This window comes from Meriones unguiculatus, chromosome 18 (genome assembly GCF_030254825.1).
Source record: "Meriones unguiculatus strain TT.TT164.6M chromosome 18, Bangor_MerUng_6.1, whole genome shotgun sequence".
NCBI lineage: Eukaryota > Metazoa > Chordata > Mammalia > Rodentia > Muridae > Meriones > Meriones unguiculatus.
In genome coordinates, this window is record NC_083365.1 from 70,348,549 (window position 1) to 70,366,558 (window position 18,010).

Consider the following 18,010-nt stretch of genomic DNA (forward strand, 5'->3'; position numbering starts at 1 on the left):
TTAATTCAAAGCCCTAAGATGGTGTCTCACAGCCTTCTGTAACTTCAGTCCCAAGTGATCTAATGACCCTCTTTCAGACTCCCAAGCATGTGTGTGTGTGTGTGTGTGTGTGTGTGTGTGTGCAGATTAAATATTCATGTACATAAAATAAATAAACTTTTATAATTTAAAATAAAGACTCATCTTCTGAGTAGCACAAACTGTAAGCAGTGTGTTCAGAAACTGCATAGAGATGGTGGTGACCAGAATAGAAAGTATAGACAGAGAACCCACTTACTCTTTAGAATGAGCCTTTGGACAGTGTCAATATACCACAAAATTTCACAGTATCTACTAAGATAAGTTTCTCTTAGAAATTAGAAGCTCAAACAGAAAGTTAAGTTTTGATAATTTAGTAAGTTTTCCTAAGCCCCAACATATTCACTGAACCCCTTTGTATAGAGTAAGCGAATGGTAATCAAGATATATTTATGACACACAGATGGCCAGCAGATAGTTGAATTTGTGAAGTGCTCCTGTACAGGCATGAGGATCTAAGTTTACATTCCACAACACCTTTTTAAAAGCAAGGTATGGCTATGTGTGCCTGTAACTCCAATGTTTGGGGCAAAGAGAGGTGCATTCTGAGCTTGGCCAGCCAGTCTAGCTGAAGGAGTGAGCTTAAGGTCTCTTGAGACACACACACACACACACACACACACACACACACACACACACACACTCCTAAATACAAAACCAACAACAGAGGACCAGGGCAGGAAGGTCTTACTCCATGATACTCATCATTCCCTTTTGTAAAGTCCTACCGCCATTTTAATGTATACTCATGTCCCATACCTTTTATTCAGAATGACCTCATTTTCTGTTGCCCCTAAATATCAGTACTTAGGACAAAGCATGCCATGCTATCATGCTAAAAGAAATAAGTGCAAGTTAGACATAAGTTGTTAAGACACTCTGCTTGGCCTTCAACTGAAGGAACAAAGGAAGGAATAGCGGGGTTTCAGTTGGAAAGATGGATGAGAAGAACTTGCAGGGTACTGGCATTTGTCATGAACGAAGGAAACTTAGGTGTCTTAAGTCAGAGCAGGTGAGTAGGCATCTCCCTCTACTCCAGGGCAGCTGTGAATTCAGCCATCTCCAGGGACAATAGCCCCATGCAATTTGATCTGAACCTCAGAGAGAGAATTGCTGTTCTCTCTGTTGTGTGCAATTATCCTATCTTCTCTTCTCCAGAGAAGCTATTTGAGATTAGCAAACTGTTCTTCTCTGTCCTTCAAAGGCACCTGGACCAATTTGTTGGGAGGAAGCGACCAGCCTTATTGGCTGACTGGCTGAGTTCCAGGACATCACTGCTCATGAATCGAATCTGACACTTGAAGCTCCATCGGGCTTGTAGAGAGCTTTGATAAAATTGCTGAGGAAGCTGGCTATGACACCAGATGTAGGCCCACATTGTATTGCACCCTATTCTCGAGTTGGTGATGAAAAAATCAAATAAACAGACAAATGTAAGAACTGCAGATAAAGCTTGAACAGGTCCTTCCTTTCAGAACCAGCCAGGAGGACTGGGTAGTTGGCCCATTTAAGGCTGTTCTAGGCAAAGAGTCAGGTGGATTCTGGAGGTTTGCTAACATACTGAAGCAGAACTTTCATGTCCTCACTATTTATTATTTAACACACCCTCAGAGTTTGTAAATTTAGATGTTTATTATGGAAGGCAGATGAGTTACAGGCTGGGGAGATGGTTTCATCAGTAAAATACTTTCTTGAAAGCATGAGGATCTGAGTTTGATTTTTGGAAGCCACATGAAAAGCAGGGCATTGTGTCATGCTGTTGTCATTTAATCATTAAGGAAGTGGAAACTAAAGGATCCCTGGGGCTCAAGGGTCAGCCAGCAAGCTGGCTGAAAGACAATGTGGTGGAACATCCTGACATGTGATTCTGACCTTCACACATACATATGCTCACCTGTACACGCAGACCTATTCACAAATAGATGTACACATATTCTTTCACTCATGCAGGAGTCACATAAGTAACAGTAATAATAATACAGATTAGTTTCAACAACAGCAGCAGCAGCAGCAGCAAGTTCATCAGATGTGGAAAGCAAGCACTACCGTGGGGCTTAAATGTCTGATTTGCATTAACTACTTTTGAACCAATTCTGCGAACTGTGTGAACCATTCTGCTCCTGTCCTTCCTCCTCAAACTGTTTGAGCTGAATTTGCTATCTTGATGCTTCCTGTATTAACGAGTTAAATACTTAGTGTATATTTACTATGTCCTTATATGAGAAGCACTTTTTTTTTGGTTGTTGCTTTTTTGTTCTTGTTTCTTTGTAAATTTTCTATTCTGTGTGTATGTGTATATGCAGATGCGTGCATGCACATGTGTGTACATATATATGTGTACTTGATGCATGTAAATATAGCTGTGGAAGTCTCAAGCCACCATGGATGTTATCCTTCACTCACCTGCTACATCCTTAGTCATTCAGAAAATGCAAATCAAAACAACCCTGAGATTCCATCTTACACACATCAGAATGGCTAAGATCAAAAACTCAAGTGGCAACACATGCTGGAGGGGATGTGGAGAAAGGGGAACCCTCCTCCATTGCTTCTGAAAATGTAAACTTGTACAACCACTTTGGAAATCAATCTGGTGCTTTCTCTGACAATTAGGAACAGCGCTTCCTCAAGATCCAGCTATACCACTCCTAAGCATATGTCCAAAACATGCTCAAGTACACAACAAGGACATTTGCTCAACCATGTTCATAGCAGTTTCACCCATAATAGCCAGAATCTGGAAACAACCTAAATGTCCCGTAACTGAAGAATTGATACAGAAATTTTCACAATGGAGTACTACTCAGCTATTAAAAACAAGGAAATCATGAAATCTGCAGGCAAATGGATAGAACTAGAAAAGATCATGGTGAGTGAGATAACCCAGAAGCAGAAAGACACATATGGTATATATTCACTTATAAGTAGATATTAGCCATATAATATAGAATAAACATACTAAAATCTGTAGTCCTAAAGAAGGTAAACAACCTTGATTTTTCTTTTCTTTTTTGAGTTATAGTCTCTCTATAGCCTGGGCCATTTCAGATAGGCTTGGCTTGGCAGCCTGAGGGCCTCAGGGATCTACTTGTCTTTACCTCCCTGATGCTGGGATTGAAAATGAACGCTGCTTGGGTTTCTTTGTCTAAAACATGGTTGCCCTAGAGATTGAACTCAGATCCTCATATTTGTAAGGCAAAAATTTACTAAATGAGCAATCCCTTGCCATGGTAAACACCTTCCTTCTTCATGTCTGAACTCAAGCTGGTTTTCCCAGTCTCTGCTATTTGGAAAATGAGAGGGTGCATCAACCCAAATTTCTACCAATTATGACAAAGCTGATCTTGTCCCTTCCAAATAAAATCAACACATAAAATTTAATCATACCAAACCCCAAATCCAGAAAATAAATATAATTAACAAAAACACTGTAACTCAGGTAGAACTTTCCCACTTCAATTCTCACTGACTTTTTTATTATTGAAAATATCACAGACAAAAAAATTATAATTTCTGTAGGTTTGATGATAGAAAGATACTCCTTTTACCTATTTCTCTCCTGGGAGACTTGGACTTTGGTATCCCATACACCAAATCTATCAGTGTTGTGGCTATGGAGGTGTCAATGTGTTATCAGTCAACTTCATCACAATCAATGTTTAGTTCCAAGAAATTTTGGAAAGGTATACATTTTATAAAGAAAGATGGTGCAGTGAGTTTCCAAAATTGACACTATATAGTTCATAACCACCTGTAACATAGCTCCAAAGGATCTGATACCCTGTTCTGGTCTCACTGGACACTTTCATCCACATGCACACACCCATTCATAGACACATGCACACACAAGTAAAAACAAAACATATCTTCTTTAAAGGTACATATTTTTCAAAAGGGAGAATTACACAAATCACATTTACCCTTTTAAAACTCCAAGGGACAGAAATAGGAACTCATAGTCCCTGTTAATAGTAATTAACATCTGTAGATTTCTTACTGGCCCTTTGTTTCTTCCAAAGTCAAGGTCATTTACTATTTCCCTATCATAACACACCCACCTGAATGGGTATCTCTCTTTCAGGATTGGCTTCAGAGAAGCCAGCAGATGGTACGGCACTGTTACAGTGTCTATTTAATTTGGTATCCCTTGTATAACCTCATTGCATGTTTTGACCTCTCTAAAATACCTGCTTCTGCTTACAGAGTGACTCATTTTGAGGTTTATATAACAATTACGGGCTTGTTAGTTGTACAACTCCAAACCAGCAATTTTCTATCATAATGCATTTACTCTGTTTTTTTCCTTAACTAAAAATTGTCCTGTGTGACCCATAAGCAACTTGAAAGTGACATTTCTGAGCCCAGGCAGCTAATCCTAGATTGTATTTACCTATTTCCAAATATTTGCACCATCTGTGATTCCATATTGGTTTTTTTGGCTTCACTGTTGCAGCTCAAGGACTGTAGCTCTGGGAAGGAATGAGGCAACACTTCGAATACGGAATGTATTATAAGCATGAGATGGAATTTATCCATGAGATGAGGAGAGGAAATAACAAACTCAGGAGGGTTGACGCATATGCAGTGAGCCACCTTCAACGCCCAAACTCTGTTGACTTCTTGGCACTGATAAGGAATATATAAATGAGCTACATGTTTCCTTAACCAATTCCCAATGCGCGTTTGCTCCGGAGCGAGATGACTCCACATAATCTTCATATCAACAAAATAGGAGCTCTGTATTGAAGGTGACCTTCAGGTTCTGATTTAGTCAAAGCAATGCGGAAAGGCTCTTTAAAGCTGGGCCCCCCATGTTTGGGAACTTCGGCATTCAGCAGGATTTGACTTTCATCACACTGCAGAGATCCAGCCAAGCAGAACAACACATTACAAACCAAATGATAAGCACAGCATCCTTCAGTTCTTCCCAGGTGAAAAGCCCCTCCCAGGGTCCACCCTCCCAACAATTCTAAGAGGACAACACCCTTTCACTTCCAGGTGCAATGCTAAATTCAGGGAGAGACTGAGTAAATGAGCTCGGTCTATAAAGGCAGGGTTCTGGGTTCAGTGTGAACTTAAATAAATAGGCATTTCTGCTTCTTTCCAACAAAGGGAATTTTGCATGACTCAAAATATGCTTTATTTAGATTGATTTATTCAGAATCAAAACATTTCTAATCTCTGGTATTAGAATTTGGTTCCTTGACAACTCTGTTTAGAAATAAAAATAATCAGGGTTTCTACAATGAAATTATACGTACTGAGAAATTCATCTACTTGGAGTTTCATGCATATGTCCAGGTACATCTATTCCTGCGTGTATGTGCACATGCATATGTTTCTGTATGTATGTGCTTGTGTGAGTTTGTACATATGTTTATGATTGTGTCACATGAATACCTTTTGAAAACTCTATAAAACGTATGAGTATTCAGAGTTCCTAAGATTTACACTTCTAAAGCCAATGGGCTAACATCTCTTTGGGAAACATGCTTGCCATGAAAGCTTGGGCATCTCAGTTCAAACTCCCAAAACTCATGCTAAAACACACCAGAAGTGCAAGTGCAACTGTAATTCCTCTGTTCCCACAATAAGATAAAAGTTGGAGACAGAAGCCTAAGAAGACCAACGTGCCAGCTAGCCTGGTGTGCACAGCACAGAACAATAAGAGCTGTTGCCTCAAACATAGTCAGGAGACAAGGATCAACACCTGAGGTCGTCCTCTGAGCTCTACACTGGTGCCTGGGTGTACCTTCACTCGCATTTACAAATGTGCTCACACACTGTACACATAAAAATATTGTATGAAGAAGGTGAGTGTGGAGATCAGTTAATTCTGACACAAAATTGGAAGCCTACGAAAGATCATGTCTGTGTGAATATAGGGGGCACCATAACTTCTTGGAATGGTAGTGTCACAGTTAACTGTCATAAGGGCTTTATGGTTGGGAATTAACTTCTTGACATAGCAATATAGAAGACACACACATGCTATTCTATGAAGGGTTATAGCTAGTGATCAAAAGACTAAGGACCAATGTCCTAGACATATCCAATCAAAAGAGAGGACTCTAGAAATGCTAAGTGAGTTTTGCCTATGGACTCCAAACTTTTAGAACACATGTACTAAATCATTAAAAGGTCATAACAACGAGATTTATTATAACATTTCATAAATGAAATACATTTTAGCACATTCCTTTCACATTATCTCTTTAGTACCTGCCTGTTCTGGTTAATCTCATTTCTCTCTGAATAGATTCCCTCATGCACTGTCATGGTGGTGTTTGCTTTTTATATGCATAGTTAATTTGTGCTAATACAAATAAAACATACCCATCTCATTATTATGAAAACTTGCTTTCAATGTTAAAAAATGGTATGGTGAAACTGTCTGTGTACAAAGTCAAATAATGGAGTCTGAGAGATGTATCATCATCTAAGAGCACTTGCTGTTCCTTCAGAAGAGCAGAATTTGGTTCCTGGTACCCACAACAAGCAACTCACAGCCCCTGTAACTCCAGCTCCAGGAGGATACGATGCCTTCTTCTGGCCTCCATGGAGTATTCACATGCTCATAGCCACATACAGAAACACATTCCTTTAAAATTTACTTTTTTATATAAAATGCTCACACTTGTGTGGAGAGCTAAGGAAATGGGAAGTAGAATTCTTACGTCATTCATGTAAACACTCAGCTCTCACATAGGGAGATTCCCCAGACCAAACACAGCTCTAACTCTAAGCAAGCGCATGATTTGAGAGGTCTGCTCATTTTTGGGTCATGTTACTTATTTGATAACCAGGTTGTCAGACTGAGAAACAGTAGTGTTTGTGAGACTCAGAACATTATTGTTCTTGTTTGGGTTGTTTGCAAGGAGGAATTTGGGGAGTTGAGGCTGGCAGCCATGTCCAGATATTCATTCTTCATGCCAGGAGACCATGTTTTGCAGAAATTTAATTTCAGAGATTTAAGAAAATAGAGGAAAGTTTACTTAAGTTTAGAGATGGAACATGTAAAAGGGGAGACAAACAAATCAGAAAGAAGTTTGTATGTGGTCTTTCTTCCTAATTTTCATTAGTTTAATAAGGAAAGTTATTTAGAAAGTTTGTGAACTTTTGAGTTAAAAAGTGTGTTTAGAAAAGACACACACATGCACTCACGTGCACACACACACAGATATGGAGAGGTGGCTCAGAGGTTAGGTGCCCAAGTTCAGTTTCCAGTACCCATATCTATCAGCTCACAACCACCGATAACTCCAGCTCCAGTGGATCTGACACCCTCTTTTGCCTTCTAAATGCATTGTGCTTATATGCATATCCTCACAAAGGCACACACACATACATATTTAAAAATTAAATAAAAAATGTAATCATTTATAAATGTAAAAAATCCACATCTTGTATTTTATAACTTATTCCTGCATCACAGTTAATACATGTATGAGCCTGAAAGTGGTCACTTTGTCCGTTCCTCTTGCTGAACATAACCTTGTGATTCACTAAGAGAAAGGCCAGCTCCCCATGCAGGCATCATCAATGCAACCTTCAGTGGTTTCCCTGGCTCACTGTTTCTCTATACATCACCAGGCGGCCTGCCATTCACATTCTCAGTTATAACCCAGCCTTATCACACGCTCTTTTCAGGGCAGACACCCACTGAATGAAATAAAAAATCGAATGTTCATTTAGCCCTCTAAAAGGAGATGGGTATGAAGCTAATAAAAATGACTGTTTCCCTCACTTGTCTTCATTTGCTTTCTTGTAACCTCATGCATAGCTATTCGTTCTAACCTAAGAAAATCAATAGGTATGAGAAATTACAATGATATTAAAGTCAGATAGTATGGAGTTTGTCGGGAGAACATTTCCCAATGTAGAGTCAGTTTTTATTATGAACTCAACTAACTTACTTTTTACGATTTTTTTAAATGTGTGTGGGGAGGGGGTCCCCATGGCATTCAGAGCCCTGATACTAAAGTCATAAGCATTTGTAAGCTATTTGGCGCTGGTGCTAGGATTGCCACATCTGGTCCTCTTATTGTTGCGCTATTTCTCCAGCCTGGTGACTAACTTTTCTGAAACTTTCACATGACATATCACAAGTCCTCAGATGAAAAGTAGTTACACATCCATCACTCCTGTGACCTAAACTTCTGGAAAGAGAATATTCAACAAAGACCACTTAATGAAACACCATTCTTTTGGAAAACAGGAAAGTGTCCATTCAAAAATAGTGCAAATAAATGAAGTTGTCATAAATGCATCTTTCCATTCACCTACAATAATGTAGGCTTAAATACTGAATGTATTTTGATCTACATATGTATATATACATGCATGTCATATGCATATATTTGATGATAAAGGTACAAGTACATATTTACTGAGGATTTTGTTGACTGTCAAATTAATAATTGTCCGTTTATACTTTAAAAGAATGTACTGTAAGTCCGAGTTCAAATATCCACATTAGAAGCCAAGTGTAACAATATATGTTTATAATCTCAGCTATGGGAGTGGGGAAGAGATTGGTGAATACTTGGGACTCAATGGCCTGACAGCTTAGCTGAGACAGCAAGCTTTGAATTCAGTGAGGGACTCTTTGTCTCATAAAATAAAATGAAAAATTATATAGAAGATACCCAAATTGGAAAACTCTGACATCCACCACACATGCATTTACATGTACACACACAACACACACACAATGAGAGAGAGAGAATGAGAGGTAGCGGGGGTGGAGGAGAAGGAAACATCCCAAGCGATCTAAAGGTCTTAAGAGCTTAAAAGCCTGGAAATATTAAGAATAAAAATACTCATTTTTCTCTTTCGGTCCCCACAGCCACACAAGCAATCCCTTCCACTCTCCCCTCACCCTCTTCCCTTTGAAGCTGTAAGTGCGCTTTTTGGAGGGGCCGTGGACAGCATCGTGAGTTGTATTGTGCAGCTTCAACCTGAAATCTGTTTAACTCTGCCCTCATTCCTTCATCTGGCGCTCTCATCTCCCTCCCTCCAAATGACCAACTCTGAAAACAACATTTGGCATGTTTTCTTCTCTCATCAGCTGAATGAGCATATTGCCTGAAGAGTGGTTCGAAATTATCAGCATTTTTACCATTTCAGGTAAACCATGTCATGTTGAGAAAACTCACTCTATCATGAAGAAGACATAACGATGGAAATCTGGAAAACAATTCCCGAGAATAATAATTCAAAATAAACTATATTTTATCAGTATTGAATAAAAGTGGACTATTTAGAATGGCAGTGGCTGTTACATTTCCTATTACAACTGGAAACATAGAGATTTCTGAGACTCCAGAACAGGTCAACAAGAGGCAAATCTATGACAGATCTCTATCTTAACTACCTTATCATTTCCCCAAACCCAATTACTTTTCTCTGTGTGCACTTAGCAATGAGAATCACCCCTTAAGTGAATGTGGTTCAGGGTCAAAATACCTACCTGGGAGAGGTAAGGTAGGTTTAAATACTTTAGAGATCACTCGATTTCTACATGGGAAAAAGAAGTACATTTGGGGCTGAGTCAAAGGCCTACTGGTAAAGTTCTTGCGTGCAAACATCAGGACCGGAGTGCAGGTTCCAAGCACCCAGGTGACAAGCTGAGGGTGGTGGAAGCACTTGTGGTCACCACTCTGGAGAAGGAGAGACAGGTGGATCTCATCCATTCACTTGCTAGGTGGGTTAGAAGAAAGACCAAGTACCGTGAGAGACTTCCTTAAAGATGAGAAAGAAAATGTTGACTTCTGCCTTCCATATACATCTACTCAGATGAGCTCACTCTCACAGAGATGTGTACATACATCTACTCAACACCTATATAACACAACACACACACACACACACACACACACACACACACACATACACACACACACACCATACAGGTAATCAGACCAATGAAAACTTGAATGCAGGGCCTGGACAGATTGCTCAGTGGTTAAGAATACTTTCTGCTTCTGCAGAGGACCTCAGTTTAGTTCTCAGCATTCACATGGCTGCCTGAAACTCCAGCTGCAGAGCATCTGACACCCTTCTCTGATCACTGAAGATACTTCAGTCACATGCACTTATCCACACAGATACACAGACATACACACACAGACATACACACACACGAAGTTGAGAGGAAGATGATATAGAGGCTTACTGAGAGGAGTTGGAGGATAGTGAAGGATAGATACAATCAAATACATTGTGTGAATGTATAATAATTTCAAAGAAGAAATAAGAAGGAAAAATAAACCACTGTTCTCCCTAGCAGCTATTAACTGAGGAACTCCTCAGTGAGGGTCCGCAGGGTCTTGTGAGCCTCTTTCCTGTCCAGGAGGGTACTGATGAGGCTCAAGTCCCTGGATGTCTTGTGAAGACAGCTGCTGTGAGTTCGTGAGCAGAATGGCTGTGTCCCTAGGATATAGTTCCATAAATCACACCATTCCTTCAAGCACTCTCTTTCTCATACTTATTATCTGACTAAGCCAATTGCTTTGGAAGTATATGCAACACTTCTGATGCCTAATTAACTGTGAAGGAACTAGCCTGTATTTTCAGCTTGGTCCATTAGAGAATGGATGACAAAATGAGTTGTGATTGACTGTATTCTGAGATGCAACGAAATTCATTGAAACCTTAATGACTTGAAGTGCCAATACAGTCATGTGATACTTACATTCACAGATAAACTAGGTAATCATACAAATATGAAGCAAGTCTATACAATATAAGGTACCTGTTACAGGTAACTTATGATCCTCTTCTTAGCATTTAAATTTTGGTTAGGCTCTGAGCCTCAGACCTCACATTTAATGAGAGGATTAAGTGTGAGATGGGCAGTCTTCAAGAGGCATTCTTCTTTTTCATACTATCTCATTTAATCCTCACAAGAAGCTTGTAAAGTTATAGTAGTCTCTTTCATTCACAGAAAGAATGAAGACATAAAATCATCCTGCCTGCCGGAGCTTCATTTGTGCTGCTGTGATAAAATACTCTGATACAAAAGCAACTAAGGAAAGAGAGTTTATTTTACCTTATAATTATAGGTCATAGCCCATGACTACAAAGAAGCCAAAGTGACAGAAACTTGAAGCAGCTCATCAAATCACAACCACATGTAAGTGTGGCGAGAATGAATGCAATGCGTGCACACTTAGCACTCAGCTGGCTTTCTTACTCCTATTCAGAGCCCAAGACCAGAGGGCAGTGCTGCCTGCTTTCAGGAATCATCCCAAATCAATGAGGGCAGTCAAGACAAGCCCAAAAATCCAACAAACTTCACAATAGATGCCCCGACAGGCCAACCCTCACTGAGACTCTTTTCCCAGCTGATTCTAGCTCATGTCAAGTTGTAAGTTAAAGCTAACCATCACATATGACCTCGAACTCCGGACTTCTAGCAAATACCCACAGTCAAGAGTTCACAAGTATTTGTGATTGGTGGTATAAACTCTCCCAATCATAGGCATGATAGTTGACTTAGAAATGGGTTTATTTTTTCTCCTCAGTTTGGGAGATATTTAGCTTAAACATTTTGTTTTCAGTGTAATATGCATAAGATAATATAGCATTAATATTTAACAACACAATTTTCTTTAATGTGTTTTTATACAATTTAATTTTTCTAATGTTTCATTTGTTCATCCCTTGAAATAGAAAAATACATATAAAAGCATAATTCCAAGCAAGGAGTTTTTATGGTATGTTCTTAACTCAGTAGATAAAAGGATTTACATGTAAATATTCATGTTGTATGTTTCTTTTTAGTTTATTGTTTTATGTTTAAGTGAATACAGTGAGAAATTAGATGATCCTAAAATGTCAGGGATGGTAATCACACCTGTCACCTCCACACTCAGAAGGGAGGATCATGAGTCCGGTCTTCCTGGGATATATAGGGAGGTCTAGCCAATGATGGGGTACATAGCAAGACTGTTTCAAAAGTATGGAAGAGAGGCATGTATCATTCAGCAACCTGTTTGATGTCTGAATGTAAGACCCAAGTGGGATTCTCAGCATATACATGAGATCCAACAGCAGGAACTCTAGGGAAGGGAGACAAGCAGATGCCTTGGGTGTGGAGGCCAGCTATTCTAGCTAGTAAGGTCGAGTTTCAGGTTCAGGGAGAGGCTCAGTATTTAAAACACAAGGTGGAGAGCAATAGAGAGAGATGCTGTGCATGGGCATTGGACACACACACACCACAGCAAAAACGACAAAGAATAGAAAATTTACATTTTGTCTCAAATCATAGAATGATCTTTATTCAACCAAAATTATATTTTCTAACCAAATCGTAGAAAACTCTCACTGGAAATTGCATGGTATATAGTAAACGTTGGTTAGAATAAATAATATGTCCCCTGTATAATCTGTCACTTGAACTTCGTGTCGTGTTCTGCTGTGTTGTGTTTGCTTCACAAGCTCTGAACCCCAGGATTGCCTGGACTCTTAGTTGTCCTGGGTTCTTGATTGTCTCTGAGAGACTGTGGTTACAGGCCTGGTTCAAACAAGCTTTTCAGAATCACTTCCAAAGCATTTTCAAGAGCCTACACTAAATAAATAAATAAATAAATAAATGGCTAAATTATGGTATGTTTATATATGAGTAGAAGAAACATGAACAATGTCTTTACAACTTTGTCTTTAGGGCACACTTTTAATTTTAATCAAGCCCGTGCTATACAAATCTGCAATAGGAATACTGAATGGCAGCTGCTCTGTCAAAAGGTTTTCAAGTAGTTTTACCTAATGGACAAAAGAAGAATAGCTGTGTCTCCTAGCTCCCGTCATGCATGCTCTACGTCACCATGACTTGATAGCAGGCTCGTTATCAGGAGACCTGCACCAGTGTGTTGTGGAAAATCGTCTTCTACAAAAACTGCATGTTGAGAAAGAAAAATGGGTGACAATTTTTGTCACTGCTGTCAAACAATTGTTTTTAAAAGTGCTGTTTAGTTCTATTCCAGAAAGTGAAATTGTTCTTTTACTTTATTTGAGTTTTGTGTGCTCCCACAGTTGTTTTTGGTTTTGTTTTGTGTTTTGGTGTTGAGAAGACAATCTAGCATTCAGGCAGTAAATGTCCCCATTGGTGTCAGCAGAAGGGCGCCACCTGGTGGACTGAGAACAAATTGGAATCCTCGCCTTCTGAACTCTCCTCACAAACCTTGGGAATGCCCTCACTACTAGTGAAGAGTGATAGAAACATTTTTAAAAGTTCATAATGTATTTGCTATGATCTACCTGATTTGTTTCATAGTTTATAGATTATTTAACTATATGTCTAGTTAACTGTTAATGTTTCAAAGGGCAACATTTACACAGTGGTTGATGATTTAAAGAGAGATACAACCATTTACCCTTCAAGGTAATCTGTGCACACAAGCAGAAAGCAAACTTTGCAATCATTTTGCCTGTTCTCAGGAGACTATGTTGTCATGATTGTGTAGAAGTTAGGAGGTTAGATTTAAATGAGCCAAGTCTATCACGTCACCATTTCTTAAGACAAGTTTGGTTAAGAGACTTAACTTTAAAAAAAGGGGAGGGAGCATTTATATCATCCCTAAAGTGGAAATAACTACAAAATGGACCTCAAAATGTTGCTTTCAGAGTCTAATAGAAAACTGTATGTCCTGCTTAACTCAAGACTATCAGAGCACACCCAGCAACTGCTTGAGAAGTGGCTGTCCTCAGATGACAATGAGCTCTAACTGGCCACTGAATATCCTTAGAGCCATCAATAAAAAGTGAGGAACTGATCACAGTAAGTGGGAGTGATTGTATCTATCCATGTCCCAGTATTTCTTTTTGAACATTTTATAAATGTAGAGTATTGTGACAACAAAAATATCTATCTTAATCAGTCTTATAAAAATAAATGAATCAATGGCTATTTAAAAAGAGTGATGAGTAAAATGATAAATATATTAGCAATGATTCAAAATAGTTAAAAATGTGCAGCCCCTGATTCTTTTTCTGGAGGGGCTGCCTCTGGTCATATAACCAGATTCTATGACCCCTAACCACTGCCGTCCCAGGCATCACTCTTCTTGCCCTGTGCCAAATATACATAGGTGTCGGATTCCACAGGACAAGGCATCTTTGAGGCTCATGAAAATCTCTATCACAGAAAACGAAAGACCTTTTGGACAACATTCAGAAATCTAAATCATTCAGAATCAATACCCAGTGAGAGAGTGGCTGGAACGTGCCTCCTGTTTAACCACTGAGTAGAACTGCACAAAGGGACAAGTTAATTGTGAATTTTTATTTGGAAGTAGCATAGCCAACACTATTATGCTAGCATCTCTATATGGTCTGAACATTGTCTGATAATTTGAAATTCAAGGCATAGTGACTGACTGTCCAATTCTTTGTGGCCTTCAGACTGTAACATAAGTATTCACAACAATCACCCACAGTATACAGCCATCATTTCATGTATTAATCTTCAGACAAAGAGAGTGCTGGTTATAGGGATCCCCCGGGAGTTTCTGAGAGATTCCAATGAGGCTACCTAGATAATTATATCAACCCGACCTTGCATTTATAAAATCGACCTCTTCTAATGCACGTGTGGAGTATATGCCACTCACCCTTTGGAATCATGTGCAAGCACAGAATTTCTTAAAAGCACCCAACAGGAACTAGTATTCTGCAGATGACCATGCCCTGAATATCCGGAGTGGCCATTAAAATATGCAAACTTAGAAAGAAATGAATTCAAGCCTGATCCTCTATTACCATGTGAATTTTAAGTGTCAGGTTAATTCTGACAAAGGGGTTTGCCATGCACACACACAATGTGCTTCTGTGTGTCTGCTTGCCTCTTGCAAGCCACCCCCACCTTTACAGGAGCAGTCTGCAGCACCTCGAGTTACCAGCTGGTGTCACAGGTTAGTGAGCAAAAATTTTCATGTGGGGACTCACTCCTGACTAATCATTCTTATCGGTCACATCACTCCAATAGCAGTCAAGAGCCCAAGCCTTGTTGATGAAATTTAAGGACTTCAGATTGATGGGGAAATGTCACATCCATGCTCCTCTCCTAACATAGTTTTAAATAAGTCTGCTAAGCAGACTCTACATGGTTGTGTGTGCTGGTAAGGAAGGGGGGCAGAGGAGAGGCATGAGAAGAGGGAACATTATGGAATAAAGCTTTAATCTTCGCATTCTTATCTAAGGACCAAGAATGGGTGGTTGAAGGCAACCAAAGCGTCACAGAAATCTGCAAATTTTACCTCAGTAAACATAGAGCTGTAAAACACTGAATTTTTTCCACCTGTGTGAAACACATGTTCGGAGATGTGGGAAGGGGAAAGAAAGGAAGGAAAGAGACCAGAAGCCAGGAGAGATGACCAAGACTAGAATATTAATAACAAAATCCCTGGCATCCCTTCCTTTGCTTCAGCATCGCTCCTGGGCAATTTGGACAGCTCCTCCGAGGCAGATTCAGTGTTTAGCATACCAAGAGCTGAAGAGCTGGGTCTAGCTGCCTTGCACCGTCCCCGGCCCAGTCACCCCACTTCTAACCATGAGCTGAGAGTCTCTGCCGGGAACGCCTCTAGCAGCCTTGGACAGACAGTGAGCTTCTTGGACAGAGAGCTCTACGCCTCTCCACCACCCCCGCATCTCGCTGCGGGGGTCCTCTAGCTCCAGAGTATTGCGCTGACCAAGTATGGCTCTCTTAGTCCAGTTGTAATTGATGTAAACGTGATGTATCTCCGGCAGGCTCTTCACAGAACCCCTCCTCCTTGATGGAGCATCGCCACGCTCCTGACCCCTCCAACTTTAGGAAAAAGCGTGACCCAACTCTCAAATCTGCCCCAGACCGGACACAGGGAAGACAGACATCTCTCCATAACATTAAGCTACATACTGTCAAAAAACCTAAACAATAATAACCAAAAAAAGGGGGGGGGAGGGTGGAAGGTAGCGAAGGACGCAAAAAGGGACAGTAATAACCAATGAGCCAATACAGGGCACCTTACTTCTGCAGATACGACATATCTGGACCCAACAAATCACTAAAGCCAGTATCTGCCTTGCCACCTCCACCCCGAAAATAAATGCCTTTCTACTCCGGTACGCTTATTTCCGCTCGGCAGACCAGAGAAGCTCCGTCCTCCTATCCCACCTTGGTTTTCCACCTCAGTCCCCTCAAAAGAAAAAAGAAAGGAAACTCTGCCAGCTTAAAGGTCGTTCATTTCCCTACTTCAGTATCTCTGGCCAGCGCGCGTTTGCGCCACAGTGAGACAGGGCTGGACCTGTGCAAGACACAGTCTCCAGGATCGCGCTAGGTCTATCCAAAATGCGTTCACGAGAAGTCAAGACTCCCCAGGGCTGAGACCAGATCACTTCTCCCTCCCATGGCAGCCTTTCTGCTGGGGCTACCTGGGGTACATCTCCAGCCTTTACCTCTCTGCCCCCTTCCCCGATGCTCTCCACCTTAAGCATCCCGTCTCCCGGCCCCAGAGCGCACTAGGATGCTCTAAGTTCCTGCTGGGTCCATAGAGGAAGCGAGAGAGCCTGGGAGTAGGGCGGAAGGAGGATGAAGAGAAGCAAGGGTGGGAGCCGATCTTGAGGGACTAAGGGGTGCAGGATGGCTGACTGGAGCCACCCCTCCCCGGAGAAATAATCCCGAGAGGCCAACTCTCACCTGGTCGGCTGGCTGCGACTGTGTTGCCCTGGCCCCGGGGGCGGGTTGTTGCTCCTGCTTCATGGCTGTCATCCCCTGGCCGCCCGCGTTGGAGCTCACACTTCCTCGCCGGCACTTCACACGGGGACCGTCACTTGGCAAGCGATCTCATGTCACAGACGCCCCGTCGCTCTCGGAATTGGCGGAAGAGAAGAGCGGTGGCAGCGATGGGGTGGGGGGAGGGGAGCGCCAGGGAGGGGATGGAGAGCAGCAGCAGAGGCAAGCAGGCTCCCCCCTTTTGCAGGATCCCTCTTTTTGGCTACCGCAGATCCTCGGACTCCCCACTGTCCCCGCCCCCCCACCACCACCCGAGAACGCAGAAACCAGACGCGACCAAGTGGCAAGTTAGTGGAGCGGCGGGCAGCTGGCTGCCAGCGCCTGATCGGGCCGGAGCGGTGGCTTGCAGCGCCGGAGGAGCCAGGCTTTCATTCTACCGCAGTCCGCCACCCGCGCGCCCGCACGGCCGCCGGCCCCGGGGGCTCCCCGCGCGGTGCTCAGCGCGCCAGGTGCAGCAACAGCAGCAGCAGCAGTAGTAGCAGCAGCAGCAGCAGCAGCCAGGCTCTGCGCTCCAGCATCTCCCGAGCAACCGTCAAGCGCGCGGGAGACACAGCCCCGCACGCACTCCCCACTCGTGTAGCCCTGGCCGCTGGGCTCTTCGGGCTCCCCCGGCCCCCCGCCCACCCCCCTCGCGGGCTCCGGATAAAACCCGGAGAAGCGGAGTGTGAGACTATGCAAAAACCCTCGGCGGCTCCAGAGCGGCCACTAGGCATGCTCCAGCACTTCGAGAAAGCAGGGGTAGCAGGGCGGTGGGGGGGGGGGGGGAGGTGGTGGCGGGGGAGCTGGAATCCCCGCCTGGAGCTCCAGTGGGTGTGTGCAACACCTGTCTGCACGGGAGACATTTGTCCCACACGGTGCCCTGAGGCTGTGCGTCCGCTGACTTAAGGCAATAGAAAGGCTTTAACCTCCAGCCTGGATTCCCTAGATGGCTGCCTGGGTAGCGCATTGGAATCCCTAAAGGTTTGTGAAAAATGACATTAACGAGACATGATTCTTCTTTCCACAGTCTTTTTCCTGGATACCTTTTCAGAAATCCCTTCACATTTTAAGTTTTATTCAAGCCATTCCAAAAATGTTTCCCTGAGCCTGCATTGGACAGAAACACACTATAAGGGCAGGGGGGACGCAAGGGACAGATTAAGGCGCCAATCCTCTCCA

At 42.1% G+C, this 18,010-nt stretch overlaps 1 protein-coding gene across 2 annotated transcripts in view; it reads right to left on the reverse strand.

The window, feature by feature from the left end:
- The window catches only part of Dpp10 (dipeptidyl peptidase like 10), a 1,523,950-nt gene that overhangs the window by 694,311 nt on the left and 811,629 nt on the right, over nt 1–18,010 (reverse strand). The window contains exon 1 of one of the 2 annotated variants that reach the window (XM_060371776.1): nt 16,757–17,476. The exons of the other annotated variant lie outside the window; for it this stretch is intronic. Within the exon in view, the coding sequence (XP_060227759.1) occupies nt 16,757–16,828 (72 nt within the window). The 5' untranslated portion in view covers nt 16,829–17,476. Of the gene's footprint in view, nt 1–16,756; nt 17,477–18,010 lie in introns of those variants that run through there. 2 annotated transcript variants of the gene reach the window in all.